General features: G+C 33.7%; 1 protein-coding gene across 1 annotated transcript; it reads left to right on the top strand.

Annotated features, from left to right (window-relative positions):
• The first annotated feature begins 2,876 nt into the window (after window positions 1-2,876).
• LOC126830824 (uncharacterized) lies at window positions 2,877-17,426 on the top strand. Its single transcript, XM_050561251.2, has 8 exons — window positions 2,877-3,047; window positions 9,642-9,804; window positions 10,220-10,322; window positions 10,951-11,107; window positions 11,304-11,451; window positions 12,390-12,557; window positions 13,176-13,301; window positions 14,872-17,426. Exons 1-8 carry the CDS (start codon window positions 2,991-2,993, stop codon window positions 15,000-15,002), a joined length of 1,053 nt encoding a protein of 350 aa, XP_050417208.1. The 5' UTR covers window positions 2,877-2,990; the 3' UTR covers window positions 15,003-17,426.
• Window positions 17,427-19,989: the final 2,563 nt, after the last annotated feature.

The following is a 19,989-nucleotide window of genomic DNA, read 5'->3' as shown; positions in this document are numbered from 1 at the left end:
CAAACCATGTTTCTTTTACTCTATGCATGTCCCTGTTACTGGGGGCTTAACACGGTATGTATCTAGTACTGATTTACGGCGCCCTGTATCTCCATTACTGTAAAACAACATGTTTTGTGACTGATTTTAAGACACGGGATGTATCTCTTGACTGTCAGACCCAAAACATGATTTTTTTTTTTTTGATTTTTTTTTAACTGATTGTAAGACACTCGATGTATCTGTTACAGAATGTATCTATTACACATTTAAGACGCGGTGTGTTTGCGTTACTGTAAAACACCATGTTTTTATATATATATATATATATATATATATATACTGTTTCTGACCGCAAGTCACGATATGTATCTTATACTGTTTCTGACCGCAAGTCACGATATGTATCTATTTTACGACATCATTATTGAAAGACACCACTTATGTTACTGAATGCAAGATACCCCGTGTATTTGTTTGGTGTTGACTGTTAAACAGGGCCGCTGTCTGTTACTGATGGTACGACGTGACAACTGTATCTCTTACTAACAGTTTATTATATTACTGCATGGTTTTTCTCTCGATTGGTAGGGTTACGTATGTAGCCGAACATGTGTTATTTTTTTCTAACCAACTGTAAGACACAAGGCATACATACAGTATTACTGACTGTGAGCCAAATGGATCTGTTACCGAGGGCGAACACGAATGCAATCAATGACAACTGCGATTTTTTGTGTGAATCATTGTTCGTACTGACAGCGGCAATAAGCACGGAAATTTGCCCTTTGACCATGTACACTGATTGACTAATCAAAATCGTCCCCGCGAACTGTTCCGAAAAATACGGTCTGGGGACAATCTTCGCGGATTTCGACACGAATAAAAATCCGGCATGTATCTGTTACCTGTTAGACACGATGTGTATCTGTTTTAGACCGTAAAACAGGACACTCAAATTAATATCATCCTTAGATATATCATTAAAAACCGCAGATCAGATGGTTTGGACTGACACTGGGATATCTGTCTAGGTGAGACAGTGCCGGATTTACATATAGGCTTGGCAGGCTGAAACCTAGGACCACCAGATCCAGGGGTCCTTCAACCAATTTTGGACACTGCAATACGTCTTTCTTACACATGTAGGGGTGGGGGGTGGATGGCGGAATGGTTTGCACGTGCGTGCTGTATCATACGGTCTGTCATTGAGTCAACTGGCGGGGTTTCGATTCCCCGGTTGTACGTGATCAGGAGTCGGACGTGCGGCTTTTGACCCTATGACGCCAGACATTGATTAATCAAACAACGTTGGCGTTTCTAGTGGTTTACCCACAGTTCCGTTCATGGCACGCCAAGAAGTAGCCGTAACAGACTGTTTTATTGGCTTATCCCTTACTTAACCAAAACGCCTGTGTTTTGTTTAATCAGATTGAATTTTATTGTGTCTAAAACACACTCTCATCTTCCTCTAGTCGTGAGGGTCAGGGATTGGGAGAGGTATCATAAGTACATTAGCCTCTCTTCATCTAAACCCGACACCTAGATAGATATATATATCACAAATATATGAAGCTGGAATTGGCATTTCCTGCTGGGTGGAATCTGTCCGCGGGGTTCTTTACTGAGCAAAATAAATTATAATGTTGTACTGACTTTGCTGCATTCCATTGACCATCAGTTGAAATAATTCGAAATTCGAAAATCAATTTTATATTTTGTGGCTTTAGTTTTCATTTCATAACCGCGATTGTTATTTGTCAGATGGTGGGATGGGATGGACATTCAAAGGCGAGATAATGATATAGACATATTATATTATGTGATATCACAATTAATGCTTTGCATCAATGAAATTTAATCAAAATGTCATTCTATTAATTCATAATAAAATATGGCGTCAAATGGGGTGCTAGATTTCTCGCTTTAAAAAGCTCTGTGTGTATCTATGCCTCTGAAGACGATGATGGCATCATGCAACTATCAGATTTCCTTAACAGGAACCTGGCAAAAATTCCTGGACCCGCCTCTGTGTGATATTAATGAATAAATCTAGGAAGCAATATATCAGTTATGTCATGTATTTTAATTTTTCGCATGTATAGAATATGATAGGGTTTATGTATATCTTGACATTTCAGCAATAAAGACATTATAATTTATGTCATACATGCGCACGAACTTAACCTAATTCGTAATAAAAGCGGAGTTCCGAAGAGCTGGAAGTTCATGTCACCTTAGTTGAAAATAGATCAAAATAGTTGATGTTTTGAAGGGTGGTATATACCACTTAACTCTACAAATGTAAATATGCTGGGAGCCACGGTAGCTAAGTGGGTAGTCGCTAGCCGTGAGGTCGCGTGTTTGATCTCTGCATTGGCCGAGAAAGTTCATCGGAATTTTCCGACATGGTTTCCCCTGTCAGTGGTACAGCGGTGGGTCTGACAAGGACAGATTATAGTCGTTCGGATAGTAAAAAAAAACCGAGGTCCCGTGTATACATTGGCGTGCACGTAAAAGATCCCTTGGCAGTTAGCATTCGATATAGGGAGTAGACCGTAGTGCAGAAGCCCGGGCAAAATTTCCCTCATCGTAGTATGTCCGTCTTCATTAGCCCAGCCGGAGCAGAACAGTAGGACGTTAAACCCCATTTCATTTCTTTCATTTCATTTCATTTCATTTCCAAATATGCTGATAGAGTAAGCATACCGCCTTGTTGTACACAATACATGTCATGTATGGTACTTGGTAGGCTATCATCTCTTTCCTCGAGACACGCGCAGGGTCCAATAATAAGGTTTCTTATCTAGGTCAAATTCTACCAAATACTAGCTTCGCAATGTATTATTATTGACGTTTACCCAGTTAATGACAGCCCAGTATGATCTATCAAAATTGTAATACTTGATTTTCTATACGTTAGTGTCAATGCCCTGCCAATACTGACCGAAGACGTTGTGCCTAGTCCATGTCCAATAATTACACGACCTGCTTAGAGTGATATAAAAAAAATGGCGTTTGTCGAAAATGCTCACTTCTCGGAAGATGCATCAGAAAGCTGTGACAAAGTAAGTATCATACACAATCGTAGCTTTTGTTATTTATTTGGCTATTCAATTTTCTAGCTATTCTGTACACTTTCGAATGAGAGGCTGGAATATCTACGAAGTTGTTTAGAATAGGAGTCATCGACCGACCACACTAACAGCAAGTTCTGTGTTACGTAAAAATAGACTGTCGGCCTGTAACAAACAACACATTCGACTCGAGAGAGTGATAATTGAAATATCGGTTAAAAAAAAGAGGTTTAATAAATTACTACTCTGTTGATACATTTACTAAATAAATTTATATTTAGTAATTTTGAGTACCGTATATATTATAAATAATAATATGGTGGAAAACGGAAAAATTTCAGCCGTTGCTAAGGAAGCTAAAAATATCCGAATACGGAACAGGCTATCAATCAATACGAAAAGTTCTCCTGAAAATACTCAAATAGATTAATACATGCAGTTTTGCTTCTATTAGTTCTATAAATCGGAGATTCTGTATACTGTTTCGAAAAAAAATAAATTTTCATAGGCTAGGCCATAGGCAAAATTTCCCTCATAGCACACTATATGGAAAGCCCGTTTTCATTAGCCCAGTTCGGAGCAGTAGGACGTTAAACCCCATTTTATTTCATTTCAGTATAGGCCTACCGTATGTTTGAATGTTTTGACAAGATTTATTTAGCCTAAATTACAATGTTTTGAGAAGGATTTGAAGCAAAATATTATGACAAATTAATTAGTTTGAATATGTGTTTAGTCCTATTATAATACCATAAATCACCCAGTTTGTACACAGGAATGTATCTTTAAATAGGCATAGGTACATGTACTATTGGATTGCTATGATAATATTAAACAAAGTCTCGGATACCGTACGTCCAATTAAATGGCATGGGTGCTAAATATTTAAGAAAAGATTTTTATTGACTCATCTTAAACAGGTAAACACAATATCAATATGCATTGCACATCGTCATAACATCACAACAATATTCATAAAATTTAGGTTACCGGTACAATAATTTACATACCTGTAATTAATTAAGAAATAGATAGATATGGTATATCAAGGTTGTGGACCCTCTAGAGACCACAGTTTTTATCCAATTTGGATGAAACTTTAAATATATGTTTTTATCATTAAGATCTTGGTTCCTTTTGATAATTATTAACATTAGTGTTACTTTGCTCTTATTTTTTGAAAAAAATTTCACAAGTTGATTTCCTTTATTTTGTTAATGTAGAATGGTAACGAACTGCTCTTTTCATTTTCTTTGTTTTATTTGTTTCGTTTGAATTTGATTTATCTGTTTAGTTTTTGATTGTTTAATTTTTGTTAATGAAGTTGATTCTTTTAAACTTCGTTTTTATTTTTGAACTCTACTTGGTGTAGGTGTTCATCAGGTAATACCTCGACTGAGTTCAATATTGAGATTAGCCGGTTGATTTGCTGGATATAAACCTTTGAATAATAGCGCCTAACAGGCAGCTGTGTTTAATTATGTTCTCCTGATTTTGATTGTTTCTGTGTGTTTGAAGTATATGTTTGTGATATGTGCTTAGAAACACTTCACGTGTAATGAAGCGCTATATAACTCGAATAATAATAATAATAATATTAATAGGCTAGGCTACACTCATGTCATTGCCATGGCCTTACCAGGGCAGAGGTAATTTATTTTTTTAATGATATTTGAATGTTATTGGTTTCTGCATCAAATAGGCATTATAATTAAATGAATTGCTGCCGTAGAAAATGAAGTTCAAACCTTTGAGTGACGTAACATTTTTGTTATAAAAAGGGAGACGACTCAAATTAATTACCATACTTGTACTGCGACTGTGTCTGTAGTCAGTTCATTTTTGATCCTGAACTTAGTTACTAGTTCATTACTTTTTTTTAACTATTTTGATCAAGAATCAACAGGCCTGACAAACATACCAGATACCTCGTCAGTCCAGGGGCGGATCCAGAGTGGCCCCCCCCCCCCCTGCTCAGCTACGTAAAAAGAATTGTAAGACAATACTTATGAGAAAAGTGGGATGGGATGGGCATTTAAAGATTCAAAGCCTTATTGCCCAGGCTGGCTAGACTACATATTTTTTTAAGCTGTACATGATTGGTTGAAATTTGAATTTATTTATTTCTGTTTTAATTTACACTATGTACAGTAAAGTCTAAAAACTCCCACCAGTATATAGATTTAAATCATGGAATTTATAAGTAGCAATCAGCACTTACGATGAAAGACTGATGTGCATAATGACAATATATTATTCCAACTTGAATAAATTTATCCCAACATTATACATGTTACATTAACTTAAACATACATTATGCAAGATCTAAATCTTTCTATTGCAGGTCTTTCTTTGGGCCTAAAATGTTATATAAACTATTAATTAGACATTAAATTACATGAAAAGACCTTAATCAGCTCTCAATGCCATCTTATGTGTTGGATTTTCATTGGATTTGAATCCATTTTGCTTTTCAACGCTCATTGATGATTTAATCCAAAAACGAATAATCAAGACCATGTTTCTTATTCTAGTGACTTTAGTAATGATGATCGAGGCTAGGCCTAAAATTCAAATGCTAATGCTAGTAATTTGACTGGAATTTTCAGCATATTCCCTTTACATTATCTAGTTTTTAACTATTATAGTATAGTGAGAACTGCCAGCTCTTTATCTAATCCATATAATGTCTTTAAATCACTGGATTAATGTACTTACTGCCATATATAAATACTGATTTTATTGTTACATGTAAGTAGATAAGCTTAATCTTTTGAGTTGAACTGATTTAATTGGCTAGTGCATGGATTATAGTCTTGTATACTGTTCCAATGGCTACATGTTGTGCTAAGCTTTCACACAGACTATATAAATATAAGTAATATTGATAAGCAGAACCAGTTTAATTGTTCTGACAGCCACTACCAGAGTTTGTTGTTTATGGTTACATCTGTCATATAGGGTGACTCAGTGAGTAAGATGTTGGCTTGCTAACGTGAAGGTCCTGTGTTTGATTCCTGTGTTGACCAAGAAAGTTCATTTGGATTTTCCGGTGTGGTTCTCCCTTGTTTGGATGGGATGAAATCGATGTCCTGTACATAAGCTTACATTGACATGCACGTAAAAGAACACTTGACAGTTGGAATTCGAAGTGTTGCTGTCCAGGCAAAATTTCCCTCATAACCCACTGTATTGCGTATGCCATCTTCATTAGGTCAGTCTTTGCAGAACAGTAGGACGTTAAACCCCCATTTCATTTCATTTATCAAATACCTTACTCCATGTTGAGATACTATCAATTTCCTCAAAAGTTAGATGTGCCTTTGCTGGAGCCAGAAATTTGAGCAGTTAAAGGACAAAACACAAGGGCCCTGGGGAAATAATTTCTTCCAAAAGAGCTTCTTAAGCTGGTTATCTCTTCAACCTTTTTTGTGTTTCCGATGTCGATGACAAAATAAATCTGTTGGGGTTTTTTCTATCCAGCTAATTTAAATATCTAAACTGAACGTCTTATTTCAGTATAAAATAATCTTTATTTGTCTACTTAAAGATACATTATGAAGAGCTAAATCTGTCTGTTGCAGGTCCTTGCTTCAAATGTTCTATAAATTATTAATGTTAATATTATTTAGATATTTATTCACATGACACACATATAATCTTTTCGCAAGGCCAATGCTTGGCTTAGATTTTTTTAATATTAGACCCTCTTGCCATTTAACAATTTAAATATAAAATGGGTAACTGATAATATTATTGTAGTAGTGGTACTAGACAATCGCTACTATATTGTCGAAATGTCTATGGGGCGCCGTTTGAAAATTAATTATTTAGCTTTTTATATAGCAAAAAACACTAGATTTAATTTAAATTTATATATATAGTTAAATATCGACTTTTGTGCAAATTTTTCACTTTTAATATCTAAACTAAAAATACAACAAAAACTCAATATTTAACATAATATATATAAATATTTCTTGATTTGTCTCTATTTTCATATTTAACATTTAGCATTGAATATTAAGACCAAAACAAGAGATTTGATGATATATAAATATTTAGCTAAATAATATATATTTAGCTAAATATTTATATATTTAGCTAAATATTTATATATTTAGCTAAATATTTATATATTTAGCTAAATATTTATATATTTAACTAAATAATTATATATTTAGCTAAATATATATATAGCTAAATATATTTAGTTAAATGTTTATATATTTAGTTAAATGTTTATATATTTAGCTAAATGTTTATATATTTAGCTAAATACTGATATATTTAGCTAAATGTTTATATATTTAGCTAAATGTTTATATATTTAGCTAAATGTTTATATATTTAGCTAAATGTTTATATATTTAGCTAAATGTTTATATATTTAGCTAAATGTTTATATATTTAGCTGAATGTTGTTTATATATACTATTCAAAAAAAGTAGGGGATATTTGATTTTTAAGTGTTATTAAAGTCACCTAATGAAACTGACGAAGAAACAAATGACAAAATGAAATGAAGTTCACATTCATCGATTTATTCCAAATGATCGTTAGACTAAGTAAGGCACAGACTGACCATTATAAGGGTAAAATGATACCCGGGGTCAAACAGCAAAGTTACCACAGCATCACAACCAAGTCAGTAACGGGTAAATCCTCCTCTGTTTGCCAAACAAGCATTGATCCGACGTGGCATACTCCTAATGAGACGTCTAAGGTCATTTTGGTCCAGATTTTCCCATTCCTGTTGCAACGCAGCAGCAAGTTCTTGGACATTGGCAGGACGTTGTTGACGTTGACGTAACCTCTGTCCAAGCATGTCCCAGACATGCTCGATGGGGGAGAGGTCGGGACTCAGTGCTGGCCAAGGTAATGTGGTGATGTTCTGTTGTTGGAGGTAACCTGTAACGATCCTGGCCCTGTGACATCTTGCGTTGTCATCCTGGAAGATGAAACGGCGGCCATGACGTCGTGCGAACGGCACAACATGGACTGCCAAGATGTTGTCCCGGTAGTACTGGCCTGTAACACGCCCTGCAACAACATGTAAAGCTGTTCTTCCAGCAACAGTGATGCCTCCCCACACCATAACAGAACCACCCCCAAATCGATCATGTCTGATGACGTTAACGTCTTGGAAGCGCTCGTTTCGACGACGCCACACCCTCCTACGTCTGTCCAAGAAATCAACAGTGAACCTTGACTCATCTGAAAACATCACATTGCTCCAGCGTCGATTATCCCAGTGTTGACGATCCCTACACCAACGACGTCTTGCCTGAATGTGATGATCTCTCAAACAAGGGATCACGCGAGGACGTCGGGCGCGAAGGTGACCCCTATGCAGTCGATTCCGAATCGTCTGGCCACTCACTCTCACACCAGTGTCTGTTTGAAGACGAGCGCTGATCTGATTTGCTGTGATGACACGATTTCTAAAGGCCAAGGTACGGATAAATCGATCCTGGGCTTGAGTTGTCGCCCTTGGTCGACCTGAGCGTGGTCTGTCCTGTACAGATTGTGTATCACGGTATCTGGACCATAGCCTGCTTATGACAGACTGAGAAACATTCATCATCCGCGCCACAACCGCCTGTGTTGTGCCGATCTGTAGCATGCCAAGGGCACGTAACCTTTCATTTTGGGTAAGCCGACGCATATCAAAATTTGTTTTCTGGTCACTAAAACAATTAAACTGATGTTTCCACCCTGGAATTCAATGCCACAATGACTGTAACATTCAAAGTCAGAGTCGTGCAAATCTTGGGTTGGACCCCCATGATGATCCCAAGCATCACCTGCATTCCATGCGGTAGCTATTGGTGCGTTTGGGCGTCACATGTAACTGGAAATGTTTCTTCTGTTAGGTTCTATAGTGACTTTTTTCGTAGTCATTTGCATATTTTAGTATTATGCCCCCAAAATCAAATATCCCCTACTTTTTTTGAATAGTATATTTAGTTAAATGTTGTTTATATATTTAGCTAAATGTTGTTTATATATTTAGCTAAATGTTGTTTATATATTTAGCTAAATGTTGTTTATATATGTAGCTAAATGTTGTTTATATATGTAGCTAAATATTTAAATTTAGATTTTGCAGTGATTTAGTATTTAGCATTTATACCTACGAAAAACAGCACATTTAGCTATATATTTAACTAAGCGATGTGAAATCAAGATATAACATTTAAAGTTTTTCATAGACTAAAAACTCGACTTTTAGCTACAATATTTTTTTATATTTACATATATGCCATTTTTGTTCTAATATTTATCTAAATATATATATTCGGTGTTAAATCTAATGTTTTTTGCTGTAAAAAAAATTAAATAATTATTTTACAAACGGCGCCCCATAAATGTCAAACACACATAACTTTGCTCTAATTAAAGTAATTTGACTGAAATTTGCAATATATTTTTTGAATATTACTGCAAGAAGTAAGAATGGCCAGTTATTTATCTAAAATCTTAAGATAATGCATCTAATAACAGACTGATAATTAATTACGTAACATCACAATCTTTATTACGTTATATTTTATTGCATCATTCAATGATTATCAATTACAGCACATTGATTACACCAATCTTGGACCAAGATTTAAGAAGCAACTGGAATATGCTTATGTGAGAGCTGGAATAGATGACAGAAAGAGGTGTTTCGAGTCATTGAATTCGGTTGATGTTGAGGACAGTAGGACCAGGAGACCTTATACAGCTATGCCTATTTTGGGTAATCTTATTAAATCGGTTCAGTTTGATAATATGGTTGATGATAAAGAAAAATAATGATAATATTGGTTAGAACTAAAGCATTTTTCAAAAGCTTTGTTTACTGAACATATTCTTCTTCTTTGGAGCTAGTTTAAACATGATACACACCCAAAAAATATTTTGTAGTACATAAGGCCATATAAGGATTGTCAAAAAATATTTTTTGTATGGCCTAATAATATAGCACATTGACAGCATTAAATGCTACTGCCCTGGTGAATACTGCATTGTATAGAAGTTTACCATCTGTAAGTCTTAAATTTCCCATTTCAGTGACAAATTGACAATTTTCTGAATAGATTCATTATAGTGGTTTTATGTATCTGCATATTATTAATTAAAGCATTGAAGTAAATATTAAAATTGTTTTCAAGAACGAACTGGTTCCTGCGGTGAGGATGGGTTTCAAGCACCTTATGCCACGACTTATAAAAAACAGTATTATCCAAAGAAATATCCTATTACCATAGCAACAAGGTGAGTATTTTGCTTTTGCTTTTGATTAACCTTAAGGATGTATAACATGTAAATACAGTATTAAACAATTGATAACAAGGTTTTTATCATTTTACATAAGATAATGGCAGTTACCTGAATTTAATTCTTGGAGTTCCCTTTCTTAAGCACTATCCTTAAAGGGGCATTCTTAGCAGGTCTTCACTGATTGCTCAAAAAAAATGATTTTCGATTTGGCTGCTGTTTAGGATTGTTCAAGTTAGATTCTGACAAGCCATCATTGACATATTTTTTGACTGTTAGTCAATTTACTATGAAAGGGTATCTTAATTTTCAAGAAGTTTAATAGTCGATGAACTTTTAGAATAGTTCACTGCTCAAAACAATTTTTTTGACTTCCAATTAAAGAATCTGACTTTTTATTCTTTCTATGGCTAAAGCTGAAAATGGTTGGAATGGCATCTGAGTTTGTTTTAACTTGCAGCCCCAACAATTCACCATGCAAGTAATGGTTGGAAAACACAACCCTGTTGCTGAACTTAAATTTGTTGACAGCAGTGTTCCGCAACCAAAGAATTGCTCTGTGTCTTACTGTTAATCTTTTGTGATGACATCTCACTAAGACTCTCTGTGTTATTCTTTTTTTAAGACCAATGACAACTGGGACAAATATAGCACCACCAGAAGCTAGGACTGAGAACACCCATTACGATTTCGAATATTCCAGAAAAATACCAAATCCCAATCATATTTATCGTACCGGCTCAGCATCAGGTACCAGGAATAACAAACCCCATCCATCAAAGGTCAGTATTTGAAAATCTGAATATTGGATTAAAACCCAAAGACTATGAAACCAAAATGAACAGAAAATGGACCCTTCTTGCTGAATCAGCATTGAAGAATTGGCAAAGAATGGCCAAAACCAGGATTAATTCTAAATTAATTATTTACATTTTATGGAATTACTTTTATGGAATGATTTTTTGTTTTTATTTAAAGGATTTCTTGATTTGGAGATTTCCAGGCAATACCAAACCATCACCAAGAGATTATATTAAAGAAAATGTGACGGATGCCAAATTAAATGAAATACATCGTCGTTTATGCCGATCTACATATCAGTCAGATTATCTTGGTATGCCACAAGGTAAATTATTCAGAACAAACTTTAAGCTTTCTTAGTTTTACAAATGAATACTGTGATTAAGTGTACACTGTCTGATTTGCAGTAGTAGTAAATTATAGGAAAGTCTTTGTGTATAATAATATAACCTTTCAAATGAGCGCTTGTGTTACTAAGTAACATGAGTAATCTCTAACTAAAGCTGGATGGGTGCTTGTATTACTTAGTAATATGTAAGTAATCTCTAACTAAAGTTGGATGAGCACTTACATATAAGTAATCTCTAACTAAAGTAGCATGAGCACTTGTGTTACTAAGTAACATGTGGTGAGTAATCTCTTACTAAAATTGCATGAGTGCTTGTGTTACTAAGTAGCAGGTGAGTAATCTCTAGTAAAAATTGGATGAGCACTTGTGTTTGTAAGTAACATGAATAAACTCTAATTAAAACTGGATGAGTGCTTGAGGTACTAAGTAACATGTAAGTAATCTCTAACTACATTTGCATGAGTGCTTGTATCTCTAATCTTAAATGAGTGCTTGTTTGACTGAGAAACACATGAGTAGTAAGTAAGACATGATTAATGCATGCACTAAGATAGAAAGGTGATGGTTGATGCTATGTAATAATTAATTTTTAACAGCAATTAGTAATGTATCAATTAGTCAATTTGAGCCTTTTAAGGGTTAGTGCAAGCTAGAACAATTTGTCATCATTAATCAGTCTTTAACCATATTGATTGTTGAAAATGCTATTAATTTAGAAATTCTAACAGTTTAGGCTCTGAAAGTTGTTATATTTCTATATTGTTTATCTCTCTGTTACTATAATAATTGGATTGCCAATTAATTTAAGAATAGAGTTTTCAAACAAATTTAAGAAATGTGCCCCTAGGACTAAGACTTCTATCTTTATTTAATATGCAGATTTGAACTAATTGTATATATTTGATTCTCTGTAGGGTATGAGATTGTTCCAACTAGTCCAGGTCTACTACGACAACCAAGTTACGCTTTAGATTCATTCCAAAGATCTACTTATAAAGTTCCAGTACAACCTGATCGTCTAAAACTGGCTACAACACGGTATGGTAGTAATAACAATAAATATGTACCAGTATATGGCACAAGTAAGTCTAGTAAACATTTTATCTTAGTATGTTGATAATATTGTAATTTATCTTTTTGACTGTTGACACAAATGATTGTTTAGGTCATTGACAGGTTACCTTGTAGTGATAAGAGAACAAACAAGGAAACAAAGTCATTAAAAGTACAGATAAACAATTGAGTTTGTTTTGATATCTCTTAATTTATATTCTTTACATGTGGTATATACAAACATTATTTAGCACAACACTACAGTTCATGTAATTTGAAAGGGGGACCATGATGGTTGTGTATTTAGGGCATTAGCTGGGGGTCTAATGAGCATTGTTAGCATATAAGGATCTCCAGGGGGTGAAGTCACCAAATTCTTTTAGGATTTTGAACCGATTTTGTTGTTAAAATTGTTTACAATTCCATCCCTAGCCATCAGTAGAAACATCCTTTCAGAGTTAAGCTAGTGTAGAACCCGTGGAAATGATTCTATTTTAATTTAAGTGTGTTTTGCAATTTACAATAATATTTTAGGGTGTTTTTTTTAACATTGATATTTGATTTTAACTTGACCCTGCATTCCTCATCGATCAGTGATAAATAGATGAATATATGACTTGATTATTTTTTTGTTGTTTTTTCTTCAGTTCCTCAAGCTAATGGTAATACAACATATGGTAATAAAGTGACTACATATGATAGATATTATAATCATAATGACTCGGCACCATATTCTGATAAAGGTTATCTTAATGATATACGACACAGATATGGTAGGTATTTTTACCTGTAATTGATAATTAAATATCTCGTTAAGGTAGTACTTTATGTAATAATATGTAGTAGTGTACTAGTGTTGTGGGAGGGGGTTGTAATGATTGTCCCTCTGATTCTATGAAATGGATTGTGTACAGAATAATTAATCTTATAAATCAATTGCTTATATAACATAGCTACAACCTACTGCAGGTTCAACCTATTGTTTTGTAATCAGCTTTGTTTTAACTGGGGATAATTTTTCAGATATTATAATTTCTTCTAATGATTTGGCCTATCATGGTATAAGCATAATTTCTAAATTTATCATTGTGTGCTTTGATTGTCACATTAGGGATCAAGGCAGTTTAGCCAATGCGGCTGTTTAAATCACACCAAGACATCTTTCACTGATCTGTGTATAAACTCACTCATAATCTACTTAAAGATATATTAGTTAAGAGTTTAATAAAGAGTTGGCCATTCTTGCTATGATAATCCAAAAATAGATGATAAAAAAAGAAAATATTGAAAATTTCAGTCAAATTACTTTATTCTGAACGTAGTTGTCACTGTTGGAAATTCGGACTAGAAATAGGCATCAACTGTGTCTGCACCGTCTACGAGAATTGTCAACCATTTGATTGACAGACGATAACTCCACCCACATATTCTCGATTATCAAGTAACATTCTCAATGGCTATAGTACCCTCGCCTTGTAGGCCTTTCATCACCAGCTTCCGGTAGTGACGTCAGTGACTAATGGCAAACGTTGGCTTGGTCGACCATTTCTTGATTTAATTTCAAATGGACGACTGTTTAAATCCAAGCTGTATCCAAACCATCCGTGGGTCTACAGAGTTGATTTTTGGCTTGTCATGTAAATAAAGGTCTAATTAATCATTCGTATAACATCTGAAGCCTAAATAAAGACTTGCAAAAGGCAGATTTAGGCAGATTTAGACAGATTTAGCTCTTGCATAATGTATGTTTAATATTATGCTATATAATTTGTAATTTAGAAAATCAGAAACGTAAAGACGAAACAAATAGAATTTTAGTTTGATCTGTTTAAATGTACACAATTAGCACACTACCAGTTTACATTGATAAAAAAAAGTCTGATGTTTATAGTAAAATATAGTATAAAATATAAAAACATCAAGGTTTGTAACGTTATGGTTTGTCAATATACTCGAACCAATCACAAATGATAAACACATATTATTATCTAATCTTTAATATAAAATTTTGCCTAGCTAGTGAGAAAGATATAAATAATCATTTGGACCATTTAACTTAATTAAATGCGACAGCACATTGAGTAAGATAGCACATTGAGTTAGACGCTGGCTTGCTAATCAGAATTTTCCCGCATGGTTTCCCCATTGTCAGTGGTGCAGGATGGAGGGCTGGGCATGTAACCATGTATAGTTCTTCAGATCAGACAAAAGACAGAGATCCCATGATAATATTGATTACATTAAAATAACTTACCCCAAAAATTTAACTTACTTTATTCCCCAAACAAGTAACTTATTAAAACATTATGAATTAATTCTTGTGAATGGATTTTAATATTTTAGGTATGAATGGAACTTATGAACCTGTATCACCTGCTACACCTATTTCATCTGGTGGTATGAGAAAGATGAGATCAATGGTTCCATCTGCTACTCCAGTAACTTGTTTTACACCACAACCAGTAGTTTATTAAAAGAGAAGAATTCATGAAATAAATGAAAATTATGTAATTTATACTCCCAAGTTAAGACTGTGAATTTTAATATGAGAACGTCATAGTTCAGTTCTGGACTTCTGGCATATGTTGAAATTTCCGTCCCCATTCAAGCATTCCTGAATAAAAAGATTGTTTTAAAATAATATTTGTTCAAAAGATCTGTGATAAACTTTTAACACCTTTATTTATATTAAGCCAAAATATATTAATAAGGATTTTTTAATGTTATATTTAGATTATTAATGTATTTGTATTGTACATTAATATTTTATATTTAAATTATTGTATAACTTATTGTATTCTTACTTATAGTCCTACTGAGCCTTTGTACTGGAAGCTTTATTCATATTATCGCTTTAGAGTTTATCAGATTATGGTTTTGGTCTATAGGTCATTAGGGCTTTTATCACAGAAAAGTCTAGTCATTTGCATGGAAAAAAATCAGTTATGAATTATGAATATCTAGTTGGAATATTGCAGGGTGCATTGACTGACATGTTTACTTTGTTAAAATTTGCCCACCCATTGTTTAGGTAGTTTATTAAAACTTCTCAAAGTAACTGATCAAAAATAGGTTCAGTTCCATTCATTTATTATTGACAAAGCCCCACCTCCCCCTTTAATTGTTGGGTAAAATGTTTCGATGGACCACTGGCTGAATCCACGAAAATGAATTAAAGTTACAATTTCATATTTTCTAAGAAAGTCAAAACATAATTATTTCTATGTCTTTTGCTCAATAGGTTGTCAAATCGCTATTATACGATCATAGGTTATCTTTCTCCCACTTTAAAATCTTCACACCAGAAATAATAACACAATTACCTCCCTTGTTTTCCTATTCCCCACCATGGAATAGCTATCTTCAAACGTTTGAATTTGAAGTTGAAAATGATATTTTTGCCAATTTCTCAACTGGCAATAGTAAATTATAGGATAAATAGGATTATTCTTTAACAAGGTACATGTAGGACTGTTTATAGATACCATCTATTTTAGGGCTTTATTTTAATACATTTTAAAAATATAACTTAAAAATATGAAATTGTAACTTTAATGTTAAACAATACATTTTTAGCATAGGTTAAAGATGTAAAGAATTAAATTTTGTACGAAAAATGCAAATATATGCTGAACACCTGCCTTAACAGTATTTACTCTGAAACAGAATCACCTCTCGCTCTTCTTCCTATATGTGTATATTGTGTGTCTTTCCAATATTAAAACTGCCCAAACAAACCACATTCCATTTCCCCTATTTTGATAAAGGTATTTCCCAATGATTATTTTCATACATTATTATAACTAGTTTTTCAGCATCAAATTTTTTAAAAATGAAAATATAAACATCCAGAATTAATGATGTTTGTGTGTTTTATACATTACTTACTAATAATAGATCAATTTGCAATTCCTTCCCCAAAATATTTTTTTTTGTCGATGTTGATTTGTAAAAAATAATGAGAGAAACTTTAAGTCAATGTAGCTGAATAGGTTGATGTATCTAATGTTTCCTTAATCTAGTCTTATATGATATATTTGCCAAACAAGCTTTTAAATTTGTGAATTGAGAGATACATGTATTTGTTTCAATAATTACTAGTGGGGGTTTTCTAACACAATATTACATACTTTAATCAGTAAAATAATAATTATGAAATGTATACATGTACATTATTTATTGTGCTTTGATATATTGTAAACAAATCTCATGTGTTATTAGATTTGACCCATGAAAAACTGACAATATAAAGTTGGTTCGTAAAATGCATTTCAAAGATGATTAGCCATTATAAGATCCAATCCTTGTTACATTATGATTTATTGACATGATGTATTTTAGAATAATTGATCTAAGTAAAACGTATTACTTGTACCAAACATGATCTGCCCATTATGTGTTAAAACAGAGGAGTAAGTTACATTACAGATACCAAATGTCTATTCTTTTTCTTACACCCATGAATAAGACCTTGGTTGTGTCCTATGAGATGAGTTTGATGTTGTTTGTTATTTTTGGTTAATTGTTGAATTGCAATCTGTGATAAGACACTGGAACTTTTAAATTTTTCTATCTTCTATTAGTCTGTTATAGTAGTTTTTGAGGATTAGTGTTTGTATATTTGTCATAACAATAAATTTTATTTGCAGAACTTTTTAATTGTTATACACCCATATTGAAATGTGGTTATATATTGCCATCCACCCTATCAATCTTCAATCTTGGGCCCACAGTTGCCTGTGGATGCTCTAGATGTCAAAGTTATCACCTGATGACTAGAAATGTATACAGAATACAGAGACAAAGAAGCCTTTTGATTTCCTATAACTTGAACAGCCATGATCTTGTGATTAAAAGTACATGTTTTGTATAATATTAGCACTTGCAAGAACAAGACACCATTCAAATTTTTGATAATAAATGATAATTACTTCATGGACTGTTTAGTCACTGTTTTGTAAATGCTGCAATTATCTACAGTAGAATAACTATGTGACAACCTATGAGGATTTAAATGCTGAGAGCATATGTGTTGACGCCTGGTAGCATATTTTTAGTTTTATAGTGATAGATGAAAGAAAAATAAATCCGGAAAGTAACTAATATTACAGTTATGAAACCATCTTCCAAATGGGTATAGGATATGATAGGCTTATTTTATCCCCGGTTGGTCTCTTTTCTGCATTGCATTTAGATAAGAAACCTCTTCACTCAACCCTCCGTGTTTCGAGATAAGAGATGGTACTATATAGATCCAACTGTCACCTTAATTCTAATCAAACCAGGCTTCAAATAAGCAAAACTGACAATTTTTTCTTCAAAACAATAATTGTTATTTAAAACATTTCTCCTACACCCAACTACAATTAAGCAAATAATCCTAACCGTCGCGCACAATAATGATCTCTGTTAAATCGAAGCGATAATAGCTTGCTTTCCCCGGCATTTAAATTTGACATCTTTACATCATGGAGGCGGGGCTAAAAATATGCCATGTACAACAGCCAATCCAAATACGCTTAAAGTAGTATACCCTTTATAGGTCACAAGAATTTGGCCTTGTCAACACCGCTTCACAACTTTACAGATAAACGAAAGTTGTTTCACTCAATTGAACTGGGTATTTTTATTTAACTAGTCCTATAATGTTACATGCATTAATACAGAAATTAAATTTGTCGGGTGAAACTAACGGCATCCAATCGAAGCTAAAAAAAACCCAAGCACATTAGTATATCTCTGCGTTTTTAGCGACTTTCTTGTAGCTACATTACGGTAAATTTCAAGAATTGGCCATTGTTATACACATCATTGCAGCCATTTCATATTTCATTCTCTTCATTTGTAAAATTACCAATTCAATCAAAGTAGGGATGTGGATATTACCAGCATTGGCGTTGCTCTTGTTTACCATACACTTTGTAAGCCCAACCACAATGTCTAATATCTCTATAATTCAATCTTTGAAAAAGATCGAGTTTCATCTTTCTGTTAGTAAAATCTTGATAATACGGTCGTGTGGGCTAATTATGTCACAAAGACGAACCATGTCGAAATTCAAACAGACATTCCATATATAAGAACACCAAATACCGCACTGCAATCTATGGACGAAAAAGTTAGAACTGTTTGCCATGCACTGTCTACCAAAAACCTCTCCCCCAAAACAGTACCTGCAACGGACCAAGAAATGTTAAACAGGTACAGACCGAAAAGTAAAATATATTACGAGATATGTGTTGCTAATGGCCATTGGCGAATTTTTTAGCTGACTCTGTCCTAGCAAATTTAGTGGAGAGCGATCCGTTTGTTCAGTAGCTGATAAACACTAAACCTAAAGAGGAACTTATTTAGGTACACGATCGCGAGCTGCAGTGGGATTGGTACACGATAGCGAGCTGCAGTGGGGTTGTTACTAGTATAATATATAGTTCCACGAACCCCTTTCTGTTTCCATTGATGTTTGAATCTGTAGTATTAGCTACTATCCGTGGGGAGGTGACGAAACTAATTTAGCATGTCCATCTACAGCTTTAAAACTAGACCATGATTTACAGAAAATAGCTAATACTGTAAATAAGAAAAAAAAACACCATACAAGGATAATAAGCTGAAATTGAATGCTCTAGGAACTTTAGCATTCTGAAATGAAATGGGGTTGAACGCCCTATTATTCTGCTCTGACTGGGCTAATGAAAACAGTTTTAACATTCTAATTGATACACAATAGCAAGAACTAACTAGTGCGAACCCCCCGCGGCTATTGACAATGCAGTGGTCTTTTACCCGAGAGCTGAACTATGTTTCATTTTATTACTATATCATCATATTCATATAAGATTTATTCTGTGTAAATTTCATTGGACATTCGTGAAACTTGTCCCTTGGTTAAGTCAAAAGTGGTCTTTAGAGATCATAAGGTATGGTGTCATAGAGTTAAGTGGCGTGGTTTCCAATACAAGCTTGTACGTAAACAAAGTCTAGTGTTTGTCTGTCCAGTCTCACGAATTATTGAAATAAAACTGTATCATATGTTAATCCCAAAATTACCTAGTTTGTCTCGAGTGGACCTTAATCCTTATTTCTCTCTCAAGTCAAAATCATCCTTGATGACGACTGAATGGAATATATAAACATTGTAAAGATGACCAAACATATGCGTCACCAGATGTTCGTCCCAAAGCGGACATTAAACCCAACTTCTTTTCTCTCTCGCAAGTCTAAATCATCCTTGCTAATGATTAATTGGAATATATTAAATTTGTAAAGATGTCCATACATATTCTTCATTGGGAGTATTGATCAACGGAACATTTTATCCCAATTTTTGATGTTTTTAATTTATGCTTTTTTTTTTTACTATGTCTGTACTGGTCATTTTTATTTTTTATTTTGTTAGTAGGAAGGTTGCTAGTTGTAGGTAACATTCAACTTTGGCCATAATCCCTGCCAAGAACGAAC

Source organism: Patella vulgata, chromosome 8, assembly GCF_932274485.2.
Source record: "Patella vulgata chromosome 8, xgPatVulg1.2, whole genome shotgun sequence".
NCBI lineage: Eukaryota > Metazoa > Mollusca > Gastropoda > Patellidae > Patella > Patella vulgata.
The sequence above is the reverse complement of the archived record's forward strand: the minus strand, read 5'-3'. Positions and strand labels throughout refer to the sequence as shown.

What these genes read in the sequence shown, in the direction of transcription:
- LOC126830824 (XM_050561251.2), top strand. Translation starts at nt 2,991, where the DNA reads ATGGCGTTTGTCGAAAATGCTCACTTCTCGGAAGATGCATCAGAAAGC. An exon ending in CCTATTACCATAGCAACAAG is followed by an intron (nt 10,323 to 10,950) that starts GTGAGTATTTTG and finishes TCTTTTTTTAAG; the next exon opens with ACCAATGACAACTGGGACAA. An exon ending in TGATATACGACACAGATATG is followed by an intron (nt 13,302 to 14,871) that starts GTAGGTATTTTT and finishes TTAATATTTTAG; the next exon opens with GTATGAATGGAACTTATGAA.